The sequence below is a fragment of the Apostichopus japonicus genome, chromosome 18, assembly GCF_037975245.1.
Source record: "Apostichopus japonicus isolate 1M-3 chromosome 18, ASM3797524v1, whole genome shotgun sequence".
NCBI classification, from domain to species: domain Eukaryota; kingdom Metazoa; phylum Echinodermata; class Holothuroidea; order Aspidochirotida; family Stichopodidae; genus Apostichopus; species Apostichopus japonicus.
In genome coordinates this window covers 6,255,625-6,273,828 of record NC_092578.1, presented here as the reverse complement: position 1 = coordinate 6,273,828, position 18,204 = coordinate 6,255,625, and the positions used below count along the sequence as shown (strand labels likewise).

At 36.1% G+C, this 18,204-nt stretch overlaps 2 protein-coding genes across 9 annotated transcripts in view; one reads left to right on the top strand and one right to left on the bottom strand.

The window, feature by feature from the left end:
- The first annotated feature begins 84 nt into the window (after positions 1 to 84).
- Positions 85 to 15,382, top strand: LOC139958748 (uncharacterized). 3 transcript variants are annotated; one of them, XM_071956065.1, is made up of 8 exons: positions 85 to 242; positions 1,317 to 1,459; positions 2,108 to 2,202; positions 2,970 to 3,109; positions 4,089 to 4,342; positions 4,984 to 5,454; positions 6,488 to 6,583; positions 7,899 to 15,382. In XM_071956065.1, the coding sequence occupies exons 2-8, from the start codon at positions 1,342 to 1,344 to the stop codon at positions 7,943 to 7,945; spliced, it is 1,221 nt and encodes a 406-aa protein (XP_071812166.1). In that variant the 5' UTR covers positions 85 to 242; positions 1,317 to 1,341; the 3' UTR covers positions 7,946 to 15,382. The 3 variants fall into 3 exon arrangements, with proteins under 3 accessions (XP_071812166.1, XP_071812165.1, XP_071812167.1); XM_071956064.1 differs by having other exon boundaries at positions 90 to 230; XM_071956066.1 differs by having other exon boundaries at positions 100 to 313.
- The window catches only part of LOC139958744 (voltage-gated inwardly rectifying potassium channel KCNH6-like), a 149,954-nt gene continuing 141,482 nt past the window's right edge, over positions 9,733 to 18,204 (bottom strand). For all 6 annotated transcript variants that reach the window (XM_071956048.1, XM_071956053.1, XM_071956049.1 and 3 more), the window contains one exon: positions 9,733 to 17,187. In XM_071956048.1, coding sequence (XP_071812149.1) covers positions 16,427 to 17,187 — 761 coding nt within the window. In that variant the 3' untranslated portion in view covers positions 9,733 to 16,426. The remainder of the gene's footprint in view (positions 17,188 to 18,204) is intronic.

The following is an 18,204-nucleotide window of genomic DNA, read 5'->3' as shown; positions in this document are numbered from 1 at the left end:
AATATATTGGCAGCTGGTTTATACATGGCTTATAACAGCTTCCGTAAATTTATTACGCAATATTTTGAACACAGCGCTAGTAAATGTCACATTCACAGTTGTACGTTCACACACGATATAACATCCGGTTACACATTCGTTTGATTCCTGTTGAACTTTATTGCATTCGGAATGGACGTACTTACTGTCGTAATTTTCATGTATCAGACAACAGAATCGTAAATTCATATGTAAATTGCGAGGTACCCAATTTCGTTCGTATTACTGTTTGGTCTTTTGACTTACATCTGACATGATTGCCGTTTGCCAATTGGTATTCAAACTAACTAACATAAGGCCTATGTTGCATTATGTTAGTTTGTATAATAACTTAGGCCTATGTTAAATACGTATGTATGTATTGTATTTTTAGATCCTACTGCAAGCAGGAACTCGCGAATAATCAGTGGCTTATCAAAGCCACAAGCTGACCGAAGTCAGTCTCTTAGATTCATATTTAACGCCTATGATTATGAATTGTCAACAACTCTGTAACTGGACGACATACATTGATCTTGGAGTGACTCGAACTCGGGACCTTATGATTGAAAGGCACCGGCGTTAACCACTGAGCTAACACTCCTACTATACATGTAGTGTTTAGTGTTTATACATTTAGTACATTAAATACATTTAATGTTTAGTCTATTCACAATCACAGGTCAACTATCTATTCATTGTTGGGGGTTTAAAAGGCCATCATGCTATTAAAAGCAGGCTTGGATGACTTCTAAAAGAATGAAGTCAAGCACTTGTGCTCTGTGCTCTTGCCGTTATTTGATAAAATAGAATAAGAAAGCATGCATGATCAGTTCATTAAGCACAAATGGTGATATATGAATTTGATAAATCTCAGATAATTTGTTATTGTTTACTGATGAATGATCCTTGAGTTTTGACCGATGTTTGGTGTAATTCTTCCATACATAAATATTTGGGAAAGAATTTCAGATTCTTACTCGTTGCACAAGTTGTGGCTTGTTCTTGAAACAGCTGTATTTGAGTAGCTCCAAGCAGAAGTTATAACTGAAAGTTAGAGACAAGTTATTCAACAAGCCTAATTAAAACTTGTATAAATATATTCTTATGTACAGCCAGTAAGAATTCATTTTGCTAGTGAATATTTTGCCGACCAAAAAGTAGATTTCAATTTCATGAGGTAGTCTGCAGTTTTCCAAGCATGCTGGATTGATGAAGTTAGAATCTGACTTGGATTGATGTTGCTCACCACATTCTATAACCCTTAATTACTGTTATTATCTATTTTCGTTTTTCAGGCTCTATTTATCAAGACATTCCAAAATGGACAAAGTGCAAGCTGCGAATAAAGTAACAGAGATGTTTGGTTCCGAAAGGAATGAACTCAAATTGGGAAGAAGTTTCTACAAAAATAAAGAGGGTGCATTCCATACCATCAGATGTATGTCGTGACAATACTTTTCAGATTCTGAAGATTTTTCATGCAGGTTGCCTAAGAGTTACTGAAAACTCTAGCTCGTTGAAAGTGCCACAACGATTTTGTGATTGTTTATGGTTTAAATGTACACTGATCCCCAAATTTGAAGGAAATAATTTCTGTTTTGTGCCAGTCGTCCTGTTCCTAGACTGAAGTTACAAGGTTCTCAAAAATTTGAAATCTCAGGTGTTTAGACTTACTGTAAATAGATGTTTTGATTAGGAAAGAAAATGAGGGATTTTAAGGGGAACTTGGCTTAATCTTGTTATTCTCCTAGTCATGTAATAACTAAATATCACAAAACAAGTTACCTTATTTTTTATTTCTTTAGGTTTTTACCCTCTGATATTCTTAGTTCATTTGTCAGTATTAGTATAACTTCCTTCTGTAAAGGTTGTTTCCAACCATCGAAGATTATGAAACTGTCAGCATAGATTCTTCCTCACTTGGCAACGTGATTTGTCCATTTTATATTTTCTGACATTATTCAGTAACACTACGTGCATACTGTCTGATATTTGCCTCTAAGTTTGCTTAAGTGTTTTAATGACATTCATAAGTGCATGATAAACTAATTTTTTTAAATTTCAGTTTGGTCTCTTTTCTTCTCAGATGATTTTAAGCCAGCCTCTATTGACCATTCCAAAGCTGCATCATTAGACATGAAAGATGGAAGTGAGGTCAACATTTCATTCCCAAATGATGAGGTTTGTGATAGCTTTACCCATCTATTCGTATAACCAGGAGGCGGGGGGGGAGGGAGGGCAGGAGGGGGTAGGGGAGTTTGTGTCAGGGTAAGATGCTCCTGCTCCCCCTTGTTTGTCCTTCAGTTAGACAAGCAATTTATAGAAAGTTCTAAGAGTTATTACTAAAACAAACTTCAGATAATCTTTAATAATAATCCTTGAAATCCAAAGGTTTAATAAAATATGATAGCAGCCTTTTGTTGATTTTCTTACATTTTACCACCCTGTGTGGTACTAAACTCTGATAACAATGTAGTTTATAGCTTGACTTAAACAGTTTTATTTCGAGTAAATGCTTTGTAGAACTCAAAAAGCTATCAAGTCTAGCAGGTATTGTGCAGATAAACTTTCTTTTGCAAGTTTCGTTTATAGTTTGTCAAATCTTGGAGTTTTCTAAAAGCTAATTCTGTGTATACAACAGACGTGTAACGCCAGCTTTGCCTGTAAAATGTGTATAGAAAAGAAACAAAATATATTTAACAGAGAATCATAAAAAAAATTAAAAATCATCAGTACCGAATACTTCCATAGTGCATGGAAAAACAACTGACTTGGTACTGTATAGATTTAAAAACAAATATTCATAAATGAGAAAAATTCTTTTGCATAAATCTTTTAAAATACCTAAATACTAAATACTCTGTAAAACTTTGAAACTTCATAGATGTTGTAATTTGATCTTGATTTATTTTATTTTATTTTTTAAAATCTTCCTTCGCACCTAATAGAGTAAAGGAGGACCTTCCTCTACCAACTTCAAAGGTCCAATGAAGCCGTGTCAGAAGGACTGCGTTCTGATATACGATCATCGTAGCGGTGAATTCACATTGGAAAGGTTAACCAGCAATATCAACGTCAAGATTCAAAGGTAAAATTTGTTTTCTAAATCAGTCTCTGCTTTTTTCTGACACTTAGGGACTCAACTGAAATATCCATCGGTTTAATCGCATTCCCTTTGTTGCTTTGCAAAAGATCTGTTTATTAAGGTCATGGGTTGTTGGTAGGGCATATATAAGGGGTTGGGAGGAGACACCCACAGTGCATTTAATGAATTACGAGGATGTATTAATTGTTTACATCCCCCTATTCATGACCTGCAGTTTGCTATTAATTGTCCCTGCGGTTCCACAAGTACCCAATCGCAATCGAGAATTGAAATAATAAGTTAGGCTCTGTGTCAGATAGAAAAGCTGCAAAATCCGGCTGCAGCACGGCTGAATCATTTCAAACGTTAGAGATTATTTCTGCGGACAAGCAGTCCCTATCGTGTGGAATGCGAAGCACAAAACATTGTGTCCTACACAGCCTTGCTATAGGGATGCTTCCTCTAACACCACCTCCCCCATCCCCATATGAATCTAACTATTGAAACAGTGCTGTAATGTTACCAAATTTTAATATGTACTATGCATGATCACATTCTTCTTTTGTTCCTCAAGTTTAATTAGAAAATGTTGGCTCAATCAATACGTATTGGCTGACTGACCCCCCCAGTCCAGCAACCCATCCCCAGCCAAACACCCCATCCCCCTCCCCCCACCACATATGGGATATCTATAGCATATATAATATTTCACAACCCAACTTGAAGTGTCTGATGCTACCTTGATCCACTAATCCCTTCAATGATATAGGCTCATATTTAAAAATAATACCCTGTTTTGACCTCTGTAAATGAACTGAAATCTTTGAAAACCCTATAGTCGAAGGATAATCTGTTTTTGTTTTGATGATTAATTCTGAACAAATGGGAATATTTATATATAGCATAAATGCATAAATCTACCGTCTGTCGTCAATTGTTCGTCTTGCTTCATGCTAGTTTACGTTCTGTTTGCTCCGCATAGACTGGAAGGAAGGCGTAAAGGTAAGCCTCCGGCTGCGAAGCCATCCACGGTCAAACCAAACACAGCTCAACTGAAGAAGAAACCCAGCAAGAAGACCAAGCATTCGATCAAACCTCGGCCAGAACCGAGTAAAGTCGAACGAGAACTGGTCAGAGATCTTTCACCACCTAGTAAATTCGAACGAGAACCGGTCAGAGATCTTTCACCACCTAGTAAATTCGAACGAGAACCGGTCAGAGATCTTTCACCGCCTAGTAAGTATCTGGTTTAAGTTTGGTGGTGATTTTTACCTTTTAGCTGTTTGTTTTTGAAAACAAGCCACAGATACAAACTGGAGAATACTCTATTAAGTTACACCGATCTTCATCTAAATGTGAAAACAATGCACCCAATCTACAATCTTTCTATTCGTTTCAAGTACATAGTCAAACAGATAACTCACGAAAAACTTGACGCTTGGGATAACATCCAATGACTTTGAGAGCATCGTCTGGCCCCATATATGTCACTGCCTCCTTTCTCCCTCCCTTCCTTCACCCGTTTCGAAAGTTTGCATATTTCATTTTATTGTGAACATGGGCATACATTTTTCTTTACCCCTTATTTCCGTGGGCCCCCTACTAGACACCAGAATCCTGGGCTCCTATATCCCCTTATAATCTCCCTTCTTGTCAGGCCTGATCACATACCCTCAGTTTACTTACCGAGGTAATATGTAGGCTTTCTAGAAATGGGATACCTTCTTTTGCTTGTAAGATTTGAAGAGGTGTGAAATTCTTACATAGCATAAAACCTCATTTTGTCAGTATATTTGTGTGTGCACTATTTATAGTGATATGAATTTCTACTGGCAAAATGGTAGAATGTTTGTACATTTTCAATTTGCTTGTGATAGGTGTATCGCCTCCCCGGGCTCAGAGACCACCCACCCCTGATGCTGCTATTACCCGTACCTTGAGCGAAGATTCATCGCCAGAACCGGCCCCCGTTAGTCGCAGTCTTAGTCAGGAATCCTCCTCCGAGGAGGAGGAGGAGGAGGAGGAAGAGGAGGAGGAGAGAGAGGAGGTAGAAGAGGAGGAGGTACAACACCAACAACACCAACAGCAGCAACAACACCAACAATACCAACAACACCAACAGCAGCAACAACACCAACAATACCAACAACACCAACAGCAGCAACAACACCAGCAACACCAACAACAACAGCAGCAACACCAACAACAACAGCAGCAACATCAACATCAACATCAGGAAGAACAGTCAGAGGCAGAGAGTAGTAGTTCAGAGGAAGAGGAAAATAATAGCAGCAGTAATGATGATTCCAGTAGTGAAGAAGAAGAAGAAGAAGAAGTTATCCCACAAGGTAGGCTGGATGTTAATTAAACGCTGGGTGATGATGTGTTTCGGGTGTAGGGTAGTGTAGCTGAAAAAGAGGTGAAGTGGGTTTAGGTGTATCGGGTATCGAGGATGAGTATGTGGTTAGATTGTGGGAAGCTGAAAAAAAGGTAAAGTAACCAGTTTATGGATTTTTGACGACCATAAGAAAAAAAAAGTCCACAGAACGTTGTGTATGACCAACCCCTCCTCTCAGCCAAGTCACAGAGACTAAAAGAAACTATAAAATATAATTGAGAAAAATACTTCATCGCCATGTCTTAAAGGAAGAGAATCATAGGTACATAAATATGGGTACAGAGGATGATGATGATGTGGTGGATAGGGTGTAGTGAGGATAGAGAAAGGTGAAGTGGGTTTAAAGTAATCAGTGAAATGGAGAAACTTGTATTTGTGATAGAAATGAGAAGTAGGTTGATCTGAGGAAAACTAAATATGTCCACTGGACAGAGTGGTCTGGTTGGTTGTCTGCTGGGATGTCTTTTACTGTTTTTGTTTGGTGGGGGTGGGGGGAGGGTGGGGGATTAAATATTAACCCAGTGAAAAGATAGTATCTCTTGTTGGGTTTGCAAACTGGATGGTTAAAATGGAGGCATAGGTCAGGGGTGGGATAGTCAGTGTTGTGTGTGCCATGCACGTGCCATAACTCAGGTAAATGTATGTTTTCACTTTGAATAAGAGAGTGATCAGTTCATGGATTGTTGACGTTCATAAAAAATAAGTTCGCAGAATGTCGTGAATGACCACCCACCCCCAAGTCACAGAGACTAAAAGAAATTTAAAATATAAAATCGAGAACAAATATTTCATTGCCATCTCTTAAACAAAAAAATTATAAGAAATGGTTCAATTCCTGACAGGAAAAGCAAAACCCAACTAATAGGTCTAACCTATGAGGTAAAGACCCTTTTATCAATAACTCCAAAAAAAAAAAAAAACGAATATTGTTGCACTTAAATGTCAGTTAAATGTCACTTCCATTCTGTTCATATCAATCTCAGTTTCAAGGGCAAAGAAAACCAAGTTAGAAACTCCTCCTTCATCTCCACCTCCTGCCAAGTCCAGAAGAGGTTCAGCACAAATCCTTAATCAGCTTGGTAAGTCTTACCACTTGAGCATTTTTTAAGCACATTTTATCTCAAAACGAGAGAGGAATTAAAGTGCTTGAAACATCCTGACAGCAGTGACTGTTATGATTCAACGTTGCTGATGAAGCCTTTATCAGATGAAGGCCTGGATACAGACAGATGCTATGGATGCGATGAAAATGGTTGTTTAGTTATCTCCGTTTGGAATTTGCTACTGTTATATTACAGGAAGCCTTTTCATGTCTGCTCTTGATCCTATTTAATCGCTAATTGAAGTAGATACCTCTGAGGTTGAAAAGCACTCTTCTCGTTTTCTGTTTGTTGATACTGCCTCTGCTAGACAGTTAAATCGGAGGTAACCCAACATTTGAGACCATCTGCTAGGTTCTGACCCTCAGAACTTAACAAATTAGCAAAGACAGAAGTCCTTAAGAGATAACCTTTGGCACAGTAGGAAGGATGAAGTCTTATTAATACAAAAAACAGAAAGACACACGAAAGAGAAAAACAAGTTGATTTTATCAATTAGTTGCATCATGAGAAAATATAGCTTGGGATATGTCAACATTGATTCATCCATCAATCAATTATTTGTTCAGTCATTTGCAATATATATATAAATATATACTTATAAACATATCTATATAATTGAAATCATATTATATACATAATATTACATATATATAAAATATATAAATTTATATAAATTTGTAATATAAATGACAAAGCACTGATTCAAAATGTAAATTCACCTGACTATAACTAAATTTTGTGACTCAGAGACTTGAGAAAATTGAAAAAGCAGATTTTTGCAACATGATATAAATAAATGTTACACAAATTTGGAGTGGAACATGTTTGCAATCTATCTTCATGCCTTAAGGGGTTAAACCTTGGCATGTTAATAGTTAAAGTGCAAGTATTAAATTGAATATTATAGTTTAGGTAGTTGAAAACCTGTACATTATTTTTTTCCTTGTTGGGGCCCTTTTTTGGTCTCATTGAGAACAGAATTTGAAGGACTGGACTACAGTAGTGATGTGTGTTGTCGCACACAGTAAAGTTCATATTTTGTGAGGTATTATCTAAAGTGGAATTATCTATGCAGATTCCATGTCATCTACAATTGAACTATCTTTTGGACAAATAGTGAAAGTGTACTTAATTTCTTTACACGTCTTCCGATCTGCACTATCAAACTAATTGATTCAGAGTTTACATCAAATAAAATTGTCACAGAAAGAAATGCACCATCAAAGACTTATCCTGCAGAAAGAATAAATCAAGTATGTATGAGTTACTCTACATGTCTTTATTTCGACAGAACACGACCTATCACTGAGCTCTTCGGATTCAGAGGATAGCGACTGAAGGAGTTCACGGATGATTCACAGAAGATGAACAATCACAGAGGAAGTTGAAAGAAGATGCTCTGGTTAATACCCAGGTGATGACGTTTCCGAGAGAACAGAAGAGGCTGTCGCTACGCTCACTTCTAAAGGAAACTTATCAATCTAAGAAAGATTGCGAAGCATCACGGACGATATCGTAAAGTGTATTTCCAGCCACTGCAAAGTTTGTAAGAGAGCAAAACCGCAACTTCTCTCTAACTCTCTCTCATACCCGTTCACCACTTTGTGCTTTGAAGGGTTCATTAAATTTTTATTTTTATTTATTCTTGCCAACTGTTCATTTCACTGAACAAACTGTTTGTGTTTTACATAAACATTATCAATACTCAGTGTCAGGTTTTCCATTGCAATGCCTTATTATGTCTGTGCAAAGTATCCAAGCAGTTTCATTATCATATTGATGATAAATAGCTCAGAGTTAAAAGATGTATTTGATCATCCAGTTAAAAGAAAAAAAGTATGTTTGTAAAAAATGTGGAATGGAACACATTGGTCCACCTCAGATTGTTACAGCTTGTTTTGTGAGATAACAATAGATGGGATTAAAAAAACAACTTTATTTGGAATAATATTAAAAATTATGTTAATCTTGGGTGATGTCATGTAGGTTATGCATGAAAACTGTATATTCATGAAACAAGCAATGATAATAAGATGTATTTCATTACACGGAACAAAAAATCAAGAATTTATATACGATTCCAAAGTGTGATACATGGTCATTTGATGTATAGTATCTACACATGTCAGTACACAGATTATAACCCCATCTACTTTCCAGGATTATCATTTTAAAGGAAAAACAATGCAAATTATGGCACAATGTAATTGTTTCTGTTATTTCACATCACAGTAATGAGAATGTGGGTACGACAAACGAGTCACACTTTCTGTAAATCATTATCTAATGTAACCAAGAATGAAAGATTTCTTGCTAGAATGTTCTTGCATTTTTCTTGCGACCTATCGTTTTATAGAAGGTGGTCCTGGATCCAGGATTTCTTGGAAGATGAGGCCCTGGAGACATGTCACTCTGTAGATATTATCAAAGAAGGGGTGCATATGAAAGCAACAATAAAAATTAAGGAAAGGCCGAGTGTGAATCATGCTAAGTTTTTCCACCATGTACATTACCTTGTTTTGAACAAAATTATGCTGTTAGCTATTTTTTAGTGTCATTAACCTATCAGAAGGGGAGGCCCGAGCCCCCAGACACCCTGGGCCCCCATCCTGGAGATTGCCTGAACCTCCGGCATTCTCTTTAAGCAGCTTTCTGTGTTTGATCATCAGTTTGTGGCAAACGTAGCACAATTTACTTAATATAATACTCCTAGTTTTTGTTTGAATGTTAAAGGAACTCAAAACTGAAGCAAAAATTTAGAAAAAGCAATACTTGATTTCAATAATCACCAAAATTCAATGATAACTGCTTGCTTTTCTCAATTTGTATCAGCAAAGAAATTTTTAAGCACAAGGATTGTCACAAAACATCCTTGATACCATGCAAAGAGATACTCCAAAAGTCTTGAAAAATTGCTTAAAAGTGTGTCGCAAGTTTTTGAAAACTTTGTGATCGTTTCATAATATCTACCAATTTTTGTATCCCTGTTAAATGTCCATCTATCAACATAATGTAATATCAATATTTCCTTTTTATTCTAAAATATTCAATGCTTAGATATGTTATTAAGCTATCATTTTAATGATGTGCAAAAAAAACAAATTTACTTTGCAAATTTACTTACATTTACTTTCTTGGTTTATACTATGAAGTGAAACTTTACAAGTTATGCTAACAAACTGCATGGTTAATGAACGTTAGTATGGAATAATATCAAACATTTCAAAATGCCAGTTATGTATAAAAAAAAAGGTATATGCAATTTATCGGGAGAATAACCAATTTATGCTCTCTGCATGACATAGCTGGTTTACCTTCATAATCATACTTCACATCTCCACGGAATTTTTCTCACCTTAAGCAATACCTGTACAAAGATCTACTGGTTTTGTCTTTTACATTAATATATATATATATATATGAATGAAAATCGTAATGAGTTGGAAAATCAAGAACAGTGAAAAAACTTTCAGCCTCCACCGGGATTCGAACCACGGGCCTTCCGCTCTGTACGCGGACACCCTAACCACTAGGCTATGGACGCTGATTGTATGTCCAGAGGTTCGAAACCGGTAAGGAAGGTCGTAATTCCACTGTAGGCGTTTGTCACCTGTATCGAACAATACTAGTTCTGTTTTTTGGTGAAATATTTATATTTCACCAAAAATATATATAAATATATAAGAAATATATATATATATATATATATATATATATATATACACATATATATATCAGGTATGAAAGTGTGGAAGGTCTAGGTTACAGATTCTCAATAGGTAGCCGACAGGTCAATTCTGGCAGGCCCACGAAAGATTTCAATCAGGCAACCAAAAAATCAGGCAAGAGAAAAAAGTGAGTCCAAAATCTTGCACTTTAATTGGGATCTTTAAATCCTCAAGTGTTAGGTTTGAGTACTCTATATATTGCTCAGCCTAAGTATAGTGTGATATTTTCCCTTTTTTTATGGCCTTTTATTCCAATTCAATACTTATCTCTGGCACTCGTAGAAACTTAGTCAGAATCTCCGGTATTTGGTTCAGTTTATATGTTTGTTCGGACAAGCAACAGGCTCTGTCCAAGATTGTAAAGATCATTTGAAATGTTATTTACAAGAAACTAGTATTAAAAATAGTTTATGTTCTTGCATATTCAATAGCAATAGCAGCCATTTTAAGAAAAGAAATGAAAAACACAGCGAAGCAGAATAAAATAAAGGAAAGACATCAATCAAGTTAATTTTGTTGTCACCAAATCTATATTATCAAGCATAATTAATTCCTGTCTATATACATATCTCATTAATAACTTAAAACAGTCAAATGATTTACATATCTATCATCGAAGAAAAAAATCTCGTAATTAAAATGAAAGAAAATGAATTCAATTTACACTATATACAGATAAATATGCACACAGAATAGCAAACCACGTACAAGGCAAAAAAAAAATTACATTTATTAATCATTATTCTTCTTGAATCTTTGTCCAGAAAAAGTTGGCATCTACCTCTGCCTTATTTTTTCTTCGTATTTTTTACGATCGAGTCAGTGACATGGATAGTCAAAAAATTACCATTTTATCGTTAAGATTCCTCAACTGGGTCGTGACAAAGAGTGTCATCGTAAATTAAAACACAGGGCAAATTTTCAGAGGGTCGATGGGGAAAACCTTTCAGTGTGTTATCAAATTTCTCTACTAAAGTGAGGGGTTTATTTCTAAGCAAGGATAATAAACCAAACAAACGTGCATCTGTTTATCATGGATGTTGCCTACAGATGACAGGTATGACGAAAATTTACTACACCTACTCTCAGGTTTGTTTCATGAAATTATTCCCCCTAAAAAAATAACAATGTTTAAAGGTCCCAGTGTTTCTGTAACAGACAAGTTCACATGATGTGAATGCCAGAGACGACTGACATTCAATTGTCGAAGATTTGCTCATGCGTTGGCAATTTTTTGTATTGTTACTAATTTAGAAGATATTGGAAATAACAGAGCAGGAGGCTGAGGCATTTGAAGCAAAGGTAAAGATGGAAGGAATATTGTCTGCTTTCACACCTTTTCATATCAAACATTTTAACAAGGATCTTGCTTTCATCCAAGAATCAAACTTCCATCGCATGTTGTAGATTGTGTTTTGCTTAAATTATTTCTGCCATACTGTACTCTGCAAACAACATCGTGTCAATTCTCACTGAATTCCTCTGAAGGGTTAGTGGTAAAAAGCAAAAGGTACTAATGTATTTATTGTTTTATAAATTTTGACTTTTCACACTTGTGTGGATCAAAAGCAATTCTTTTACCAGCTATTATCTCTCTTCAGAAACGTGAAGATTGCATATTGGCAAAGCAGCATTCCTTTTTGCACTGATCTTTTTGCATTGGTAATTTTGGTTAAAGTCGTACTTTTTCTGAAGTTTCCAAGTTGCTTATTGAAAGTGATTAACACGAATGTGAATATTGTTTCGGTGACCAAATCATTACAAGTGGAATCAAATACTTGCTGAATTTAACGTTTGTTCATAGAGAAATGTATCAGAGCATTCCTTTGTTTGAACGTTACTGAACAGGTTTGACATAATGATTGAAAATTAGCCCCCAAAACCAAATTGAGCAAAAAGGTTTTATGGATTGTTTAAGTTGATCAAATGAAGCTTTTAGAGACCACTACAGTCTTGGTTGTCATTATGATGTCACACCTCATCGTCAAACTAAACCTTTTTCTTTAAAAGATAACAATCTGCACCAGATAATTTGCTAACACAAGAAAGTGTACCTTAACTTTGTCAGTACCTCTGTTTGCATTTTAATGATTAAAAAGTTGCAGGAAATAAATGGTAATTTTTTTAAAGACAATGCCCTGGAAAAGAACAATTACAATATAATGATGATAATCTATGACAACTTTACAGTATCTTTATATATCTTGTTACGTATAAACAAATCACAGACAATCCCAGAATCATCATATTCTAAATCTCTTCATTTGATAATTATAATCAACTTTAAAGAATATTTCATATGAGTCTCTGAAACTGTGGGTACTAAAATCTGAAAGGCAAGATAAATATTACTCAGAAGATTTAGGATAAGAAAGATGTATATAATTATTTTCATACAGGGAATAATATTTTGTGTTCAAATTTAATATAGCATGTTTGGAGGCTCTGAAATTTGTCTCTTACAAAACAATATTGTTTTGTGTGTAAAAATTTGGTATACATCTCTGCACTTGTATAGCAATTTGACCATTTTGCATAGCAATACCACATAAATGATTCCCTGTGTGTTTATGTATGTATGTATGTATATATATATATATATAAATATATATATATATATATATATATATATATCTATATATATATATATATATGTGTATATATATATATGTGTATATATATATATATGTACATATACACATATACATATAGATCCCCATTAACAAGAGTTAAAATGCAAAGAAAATATTCAAACTTAAAAAAAATGACAATAATACAGTAAAAGTTATAATGAATTAGAAACTACCATTATGCTCATAATTTTGATCTGGTGTTTTACGAAACCTTGCTTTGTGATAAAAGTAATGGAATGTGCTGGATTACCATCATGAAGAACCTTTCAGGATTCTACATAACCAGAAAAGATACCTAGCTTGGTTTTTCTCCTACTACTAAGAATGAAATGTTGACAACATGTTAATCCTTAGCTCACCATATTCAATTATCATGACACTAGTCCCATGTCGTATGCAAGCAGCATGGGGGTGGGTGAGTGCAAACTGTTTTCTGGGAGAAGGGGAAAAGTGGTATTGGAGTAAAGTCGTAAAGTGGGTAAATGAATAAAGTGGGTAATGAGTAAAGTGGGTAAATGGTTAAATTAAGTTTTAATTTGTAAAACTTTAAAAGAAAAATCTGAAATGAAGGTAAAGTTAGGATAGTAAAAATGGCTTAACTAGTACGCACTAAATGTTCTTTTCTGTCCTTGCTTGAAAATAACCTTTCAAATTAACCTTTTATCATTTTTCGTTCAGTTACATCAATCAAAACTGCTAGGCTAGCTAGCTATTTTTAATCCCATATCATCCAGTTTCATAGGTAGAACTTTGGTAAAACTTAGTTTTTTACAGTAAAACATTTTTTATTTTTGAAACACATTCGATAATTATCAAACCCAAACAAGAATGGAGAGAGACCCAGGAAATGAAACTACAGTTGGATTATATTTTCTGTGTGTCATAAATCTTTTCCCTTCTGTTCTAGCTAATATTTATGATAGGTGTTGGATTGTACATACAAAACTAAACATAAAACTGCCAGTAATACTATCTCATTACTATCTCTTGAGCCAAGAAAGAAAAAAACCTTTTTTTACTTTTTTGGCAATTTCCCTCTTACGATCATAAGCAAACGGCTCAACACCTTTCCATTCTGATACCACATAGCTGTTGGTCTTGAACTCTTGCAAACGTTGATTTAACACTTTTGCAGAAACTTGATAAGAGGCTGCCATCTATGAGCTAATGAGATGTTAGTATTCATTTCCCTGATTTCCGATAAACTTCACACCCTCGAATCAATTGACAGCATTAGATCCTGACCATGTGTGCACAAAGGTTCTCTTGACATGGTTTTGAACTCATGATCAAAATATTTTGGAATGATGATAAAATGATATACAATTTTATAGAAATTTAAAAAATTCATTTAAAGAATACTCTGTTTAACATTGCTACTAATAGATAAATATCTCTGACTTCTTATGACGTCAGTGTATTTGCACAAAGTTCAGCATATTTGGACTTTTTTTTTTCTTCTTTTGCACACGGTGAATATATTGCAGTGGTATATGTTGCATATTACGGTTAACATTCGTAAACTTGATCCATAAGAAAGATATTGCTGGCCAGCACAATATCTTCTAGAATGTATTATATTAAATGCAGCCTTTAATCATAGCTAAAACTGTGACAAAATGATGGAATGTCAATTACCCTTTAACAATTCCAAAACTATTTTAATAATCAAGTAAAATCAGATAAAATTACAAATTAAATGATAAAAAAAAAGCTCTGCAAAACTAAAAGAAAAGACAATTAATCTTAAGCTTTCATTATCATCCCCAATTATGCTATAAAGCAAAGTTAATTAATGGTCATTAATGTTGAAATATCAGCAAGAATTGCACTTCAACCATCAAATGTTGGACAATTGATTGTCCAAAGTTAAACATTTCTGGGTGTCTGAGAATAATATTTTGAAACTTCAAAACCTCCAGAAAAATACTTTCGGAAATGTTTATGAAGCTCGTCAAGAAAGTTACAAGAAAGTTGAAGTTTTGACTGATGAAATCAAAATAATGATTGAATCTGTTTTGAATCTCCAGGAGCGCATTTGCCCCTAATATACAGGATTAAAAAACATTAAAGATTAAAGAGTAACTCTGAAGACCTCTCAAATAGAATATCTGATTGGTTTGGCATTTGGAAATGTTATTTTATGACGTCGAGCATATAGTTGCGACTTGCGTTCTCGCTTGACATTTTCTAGTTCTGATCTTTGATACACTTTCGTTCTTTACGATGACGATACTCTTCATTTTTTATCTTTGCCTTTTCTGTCTCCATGTTTACACCCTTCAACTCTCTTCTTTAGCTAGATGTTACATCTATCTATGGCTGTCATCTATGACTTTCTGCACATATTTAACGATGGACAGTTTTACCGATTGCGATTAACCTCAAACTGCCGATCAAATATCATGCTGAAATTAAATATTTCTCACAACATTCTACAGAAGTAAAAAATATTCACATGACCTCCCCATTTCCTCTTCACCACAAATTGCAAAATTTGTATTTACATCTTTTAGTTTTTCTCCTTCTAAATCAGCAAGATTTTCTGCGGGTAACTGTCATCTTGTTGTTGTTGTTCTGTGTCCCAGTAATTTTCTGAACTGGAGTATGTTGAATTCACGACATTTCTGGAGGTGATGTTAAAGCATGTATGATAATCCTATGGGTAGGTAAACTAAAAGATGCCACATTGCTACAGAAGAATTCCACCAAGTTTGATCCTGGGTGACGATCGCTACAAAGACTGAGGGTGCATGTAAACATTGTACATACCATACTGGGTCAAGGGGGCTTGAAAGCTGCATGTAGTAGACAGAGCTACCTTCAGTACAACTTTCTGTATTACTGAGCAATTGTACAAGATGGAAGGAATTCTCACAGTATCAAAGGCTCTAGTACTAATGTAAAATATTAAAATCTATGTTCTGTAGATAACATCGAACTGTCAAATGACGGAGTTCCTCCCGAGATGGGGATAGAGGAGATGTCAAAAACCATGGAATGATAACAAGGGTGTTTCTTGGCTTATCTGATGTGATTCTGATTGTCATCTAACTAACTGCTTGATATCAGTCAGTTGGTAGAACATTTGACTTGTTCAAATCTAAATTTGGGTCAAACGATTGATTTGCTCTTTCAAAATTTGCTTTTCCGTTTCAGTCTTGTATTCATGGCTTGCTTAGACTTTGCATACTTCAAACATTTACAGGCATGGAAATGTCCTGGAAGTCTTTCCTAACGTTGCCATAGAAGCAGCACACTGCCATCCATTCACATTGTTTGCCACGGAGGAAGCTTGCAGAGCCAGACGAAGTGTCTCTCTGTCAACCAATCACCATCAAGGACCATGTGGACATACGCAAGGTCCATAGCTTTCAAGGTCCTGTGCTTCGTGCCTCATGATGGCTCCGTTTGGGAACCATTCCTTTGGGTACATTCATACTGACTGTACTGTGCATTCACACGTCAGTGTTCCTGGCTACTGGTGAAGTCCCCTCCCAGTGAATTCTCTCCACAGAGGGGTTTGTAGGGGTCCTTTGTCCTATCTCCCCACTCGAAGGGCTCCCACCAGAAGCGGCCCCACCAGGAGGGGCCCCACCAGAAGGGCTGGGAATGTAATCTTCTACGGATATGTCCGACAGAGAAGACGTGGCTTTATCTCTGACCGAGGCGTCTTGTTGGGACCCATTGCTGTCCATAGAATACTTTACGTCAACCTGAGGATGTGGTGCTGGTAGCACGGGCCCTTCGTCCGGGGCCTGATTGGGGTCCATAATGTCTGTAGCTGGCCTTGCTGGTTTGCTACTGGATGGGTGCGGGAAGTAGGGTGCCGAATGCATTCTCGGTAGCACTGGTCTCTGCTGACGGGGCCTGCCTACCAGAAGCTGGGGTGTGGGTGCATAGTTTTGAGAGAGCCGCCTCAGGGTCTCTAGGATGGAGGACATGTCGGAGACTACCTTCACCTCTAAGCGGTTCATCTGCTTCTGAAGTTCGTCCAGCCTTCGTTCGACATTTGGATTCACCACGAAGGAGCTCACATCCTCCACGACGATCTCGGGCTGTTCCATGGTACCTAGCTTGGTGGCGGCCACCTCCTGATAGCCAGGAGTCGTGGAGTAATGCCTGGCTTTACGTTTAGTGATCGGAGATGTCTCAGGGCTGCTCTTCATACCTGCACCAGCTACTGCATTGACAATCGAGTTCATCCCAGAGAGCGCCCCTAAAAGCAAACAAATAAGCAACAGTCTTTGGTGAAAAATATTGTCAAATACAGACAGACAAAAGCCTTGTAATAAAATCATTTCATATAAGCTTCATACAAAGTAAAGTTTTGCTTTTTAAATGGTCACTTTTCTGGTATTAATTCGCACGTGTTAAAAACAAAACATACTGGTAAAACGTAGGCTCGAGTGTCGAGGGTCACATTTGTCTAGTTTAAAATGCACTGCAATTCATTCTAATCCCACTGCTGCCACCGCGACATTAAAACTTCGGAAAAGAAATGATAAATTTGCCCCAAGATATCCGATGACCTCATAGCTACCATGATTCATAACACAAAATCTCCTTAATCCAAAGAATCTAAAACTTGGTATGTCTAACTTTTTAATGGAAAAAACTTTATAGATGCCTCAATCTGTCTTCAAGTGTTTCAATTCTTGGGGGTTATAATGGAGGGGCAATGCAGCAGTTTGCTATCAAACCTGCTGCCTTTACTGAAGCACAGGGATTCAGAAGGTTCCAAACCTAAAGATGAAAGAGGACTTTTGTTCACCATAAACACCCCCCCCCCTACTCTCACTCCACCCAAGTAATACATGACATCACTTTTGGATACAGCACCCCTGACAAATTTTAGAAAGCTCTAGAACACTCTCAATAACAATTTTTAAGAATGGCAAAGAGAACTAAAATTACGCCTGATTTCACAGGGTTGACGGAAAATAGTTCATCCACAGCTCTCAATGCTTCTAAACAATTAGTGGTTCATCAAATATATCATTCTCCATCAGGTTTTTCACATCAGATGTCTGAATAATGCATAGAGTACTTCTTGAAATATTCATATGCGTTTTTTTCTTCTTCTATTAGATAACTAAGTGAACTCGGTGAAGTAGAACGTAATTAACTCTCGCTACTATCTCAGGTTTGTTGCCATCGAAGCGATATAGATAAGTTAACAAAATGCGAAAATGAGCATGTTGACATTGCAATCTTCCCAATTATTTACAGTTTT